The sequence below is a fragment of the Chinchilla lanigera genome, unplaced genomic scaffold, assembly GCF_000276665.1.
Source record: "Chinchilla lanigera isolate Chin_1 unplaced genomic scaffold, ChiLan1.0 scaffold00028, whole genome shotgun sequence".
Lineage (NCBI taxonomy): Eukaryota > Metazoa > Chordata > Mammalia > Rodentia > Chinchillidae > Chinchilla > Chinchilla lanigera.
Genome location: NW_004955429.1, coordinates 4,049,542 through 4,053,872, shown reverse-complemented (window position 1 = coordinate 4,053,872; position 4,331 = coordinate 4,049,542). Strand labels below are relative to the sequence as shown.

Sequence of the window (4,331 nt, the reverse complement as noted above, 5' to 3'; positions counted from 1 at the left end):
CCCGGGCGCTCGGCGATGTGACCGTTCGCGCTGGGCTGCGCCGCGCACCATCCGAGCCGAGTGCGGCCAGCGTCGCCACAGGTGATTCGCTCTCCCGTGCAGGCAGCCTAGCCCGCTGGACCCACTGCAAAACATTCTTCGGTTAGTCCTTTCGGACCAGGTGGATCTGGAGAAGGGGGAAGACCCCCGCCCCCCAGGAAAAGTCTCACTGTTGATAAAACGACCACCAAAATTTAAAAAGTGACTCCTCTCCTTACCTCCTCTTCTTCCGGGAGGCAGACGGGAGACATGGCTTGCCCTTTCCTCCTCTGCCTCTTGCTCGCTCAGCTGGGATTGGGAGCGGTCGGCGCCAGCCGCGAACCCCCGGGACGGCCGGATCCCCATCGGGAGAGGCCCCTGAGGGCCAAGCAGCACGCGCAGCAGGCGGCTCGAGCCTCCGCCCCGGACCCCTCGGCTCCCTGGAGCCGCTCCACCGACGGCACCATCTTGGCGCAGAAGCTCGCCGAGGAGGTGCCCATGGACGTGGCCTCTTACCTCTACACCGGGGACTCCCACCAGCTGAAGCGGGCCAACTGCTCCGGCCGCTACGAGTTGGCCGGCCTGCCGGGGAGGTCTCCAGCCCTGGCCAGCTCCCATCCCTCCTTGCACGGAGCGCTGGACACGCTGACACACGCCACCAACTTCCTCAACATGATGCTGCAGAGCAATAAGTCTCGGGAGCAGAACTTGCAGGACGACATGGAGTGGTACCAGGCACTGGTGCGCAGCCTTCTGGAGGGGGAGCCCAGCATCTCCCGGGCGGCCATCACCTTCAGCACCGAGTCGCTGTCCGCGCCCGCCCCGCAGGTCTTCCTCCAGGCCACGCGCGAAGAGAGTCGCGTCCTGCTCCAGGACCTGTCCTCCTCCGCCCACCACCTGGCCAACTCCACGCTGGAGACCGAGTGGTTCCACGGCCTCCGGCGCAAGTGGAGGCCCCACTTACACCGCCGCGGCTCCCATCAGGGGCCCCGGGGCCTGGGCCACAGCTGGCGGCGCAGGGACGGGCTCAGCGGGGACAAGAGTCATGTCAAGTGGTCGCCACCGTATCTGGAGTGCGAGAACGGGAGTTACAAGCCCGGGTGGCTGGTCACGCTTTCCGCTGCCTTCTATGGGTTGCAGCCTAATCTGGTCCCTGAATTCAGGTAGGGAGAGGGGAAAGGGCAAAGGGCAAAGCCGTCCTTCCGGTTTTACAGGTAGGGCGCCTGAGTGTGGAAAGAAGGCTTAGCTGTCTGTGACAGTTGCCTCCCTCCTTCAGAGCAGACTCTGGGTGAGGGGCGCCCCAGAAGAGCCCACGTACTTAAGGACCAGAAGCCCTCCACATCTGTCAGCTTCAGGCACCCAGAGAAAGCCTTTCTCTTAGATGAGTGACAGGAACAGGGTCCCTGGGTAGAGCGGAGAAGCAGCCGCTGATCGATGCTTCCCTCCAACCCTGGGGATAGGAAGGGAGTTCCCGTTAGGGGGTGCCACTGAACTTGGCCAGTTTGGGGTGCACAGGCTGCGTGGACAGGCAAGCATCAGATGACAGGTGAGCAGGAGAAAGAGAGTTCCTTCTGTCTGGCACTTCGGGGTTTCTTCTGCCTGTTTCCTGCCTGTTTGGGGCACCAGTCTGTTGTTTGTCAACTACCGCAGCGTATAATTAAACCTGTGCTGTCCCCCGGGCAGTTCTTGCCGCTCAGCAGTGAGTCACTCTCAGCGCCAGCTGTCTCCAGTAGACAGACTTGGCGATTTGGTCATTGTGTTCCTTTTATTTCACGTCCTCCTCTCCCAGTCCATCTTCCGTTCCTCGCTGCCTTTATTCTCCAGCTCCCCATGGCATGTCCACGTGTCCACCAGCCCCTCATATACTCACACACTTCGTAATGAACCTACTTCAGTTGTCTTAGGGAGGGAGGGATCAGTTCTCGCTGAATTCACTCAGGCAGTTTGAAGGGAGCCCAGACAGTTCCGTATTTGCTGCCTGGAGGTACAGTATGGCATTTGACCAAAGCTGAGAATTTGCAAATTGGCAGTTTGTAACTTCTGCCCTGGGAAGTGCCTGGCCTGTGTGGCAAGGAACTTTTTTTTTTTTATTATTATTATTTTTTTTGTTTTGTTTTTTTTTGGTTTTTCTCTGGTACCGGGAACTGAACTCACGACCTTGCTCTTGCCAGGCAGGCGCTTTGCCGCTGAGCTAAATCCCCAGCCCCGGCAAGGAACTTTTAGATGCAGCTTTTAAGAGTGGATGCAAGGAAGAAACAACAAGGAAAGGGTAGAAACTTGAGAGAGGTTTTAAAGAGGGCTGAAGACTGATTAGGATCCTCCCTAATTCCCATGATGGGAAGCTCTGGGGAGAAGGCCTTGAAGGGCTGAGGTTGCTTCTGTATCTCTTGGGAGCCTGGGCAGAAGTGAAGAAACTGTGTGTGTGGGTTTTTTGGCTTAGTTTTGCCCTGACACAGCAAGACTGGGATATGGAACTGCTGAAGTTATCAGGGCGTATACTGGGTAGGCGAGTGGGTAGTCATAAGGCTTTAAGTGTGTGTGGGCAATGTCATTTACTGCTCAACAGCCTCAAACAAGTTACTTGAAATCTCCCTGGGCCTCTGCTATGTATTTGTCAAATGACAGAATTGAACTTGTCTCTAGGGACTCACACAGTTTTATAAAGTCTGTAGCTTTTAATACTGGCAACACTTCTTAAAATCTGTAGCTTTTAAGAAGACATAAATGAAAAGCAACCCCCTTTGATTCTTTATGACCTTACTCCATGTGTGTGTGTGTGTGTGTGTGTGTGTGTGTGTGTGTGTGGTGCCTTTAAACTATTATAAGTTTTCTACTTTCAGGATAATCTCATTTCCTCCTGATTCCTGCAGGATCCTATTAGTAAGAGCTGAACCTAGCTTTGAATCTTTGCCATACTGTTTGCTCTGAAGAAAGATCAGCAGATGTCATTCATTGCTACTCAACTGTGGCCTTTAGACGAGCCTTTTCAGGGAGTCACAGACCCTATCTACCTACCTATCTATCTATCTATCTATCTATCTATCATCGATCTATCCATCCATCCATCCATCCAACATTTACTATCAGACTCTGCTAACTAGTTTGCATGCACTCTCTTGATAAATCTTTACAGTAATCCTGAGTTAGATTTATTATTTTCCTTATTTTACAGAAAAGGAATATTAAGCACAGAGGGATTAAACTTTTTGCCTAGATTTGTTTAACAACAGTTAAATAGTAGAGCCAGGATTTAATCTCACATCCTACTTTTCACCACTATGATAAACTGTTTTCTGAAAGTGGCTTAGGGGTGCTGCATAAACATAAGTGTATTTTCGCTGGGTGTGGTGGCAAATGCCTGTAAAGCTAGCCACTCAGAACACTGAGGCAGGGTGATAGCAATCTTGAGGCCAGCCTGGGCAGCTTAGTGAGACTCTTTCTCTAAATAAAAACATTAAAAAGGCTGTGGATACAGCTCAGTGGGCGAGTGCCCCTGGGCTTAACCCTCACTATAAAAAAAGTATATTTTCAAGGATTATATATATGTGGGGCTGGGGAAGAAAACCATTTATTTTTAGAACTCTTTGTCTTAAAGATCCGAAAACACAGGTTACCTAAATGAACTTGATGTCTCCTTCTAGCCACAGTGAAAGGCTGAGACACCGAGTCTGGGTTTGGGAAGGCTACCGCGCCCCCTACGTATTCTTTGATTCAGTAAATTGTTGGCAAGGAGCAAACCCAGGCCACTTAGTGTCTGGCTTGCTGCAGAAGCTGGGTGGTCTTGACAGCTCCACAAAGAGCAGAATAAGTGCTCCTGTGAGTGCTAGAAGATATCTTAAAGGGCCCAGATAGTTCTACCTGTTGTTTCATAAGAAAACAACCTTAGAAAGGAAAAGTGACCGGCCCAAAAACTCATATATCAAGTCATAGCAACAACAGAAGCAGGACAGAGGCCTATGCTTCGGGGTCATACTGGTTGTTAATTTCTGGGCCTGTGTGAACCGCACACACAGCGCACAGAATATGAAGACATATCTTATTCTTTATCATTTTCTGTTAGGACAAAAAGGAGGAAACCCCTAGTGATTACAGCTATTGGATCTTGTGCTTTTGTTTTTAAACTGGGGAACCAAATCCAGGGGCACTCTACTATTGAGCTACATCCCCACTCCTTTCTTTTTTATTATTACATTTTGGGTTTTTTTTTTTATTAGTGTGTTTTTCCAATACAGAGCAGTGATGTTCATTTTGAGGAAATGGTACATGAGGGTAACATATCTTGATCATTACTGATCCCTTTACCCTGCCCTCCC

The 4,331-nt window shown here is 50.9% G+C and overlaps 1 protein-coding gene across 1 annotated transcript in view; it reads left to right on the top strand.

Annotated features, from left to right (window-relative positions):
• Positions 1 to 12: 12 nt before the first annotated feature.
• Positions 13 to 4,331, top strand: part of Gpr158 (G protein-coupled receptor 158) — a 412,097-nt gene continuing 407,778 nt past the window's right edge. Inside the window, exon 1 of the mRNA XM_005386897.1 lies at positions 13 to 1,181. Coding sequence (XP_005386954.1) covers positions 289 to 1,181 — 893 coding nt within the window. The 5' untranslated portion in view covers positions 13 to 288. The remainder of the gene's footprint in view (positions 1,182 to 4,331) is intronic.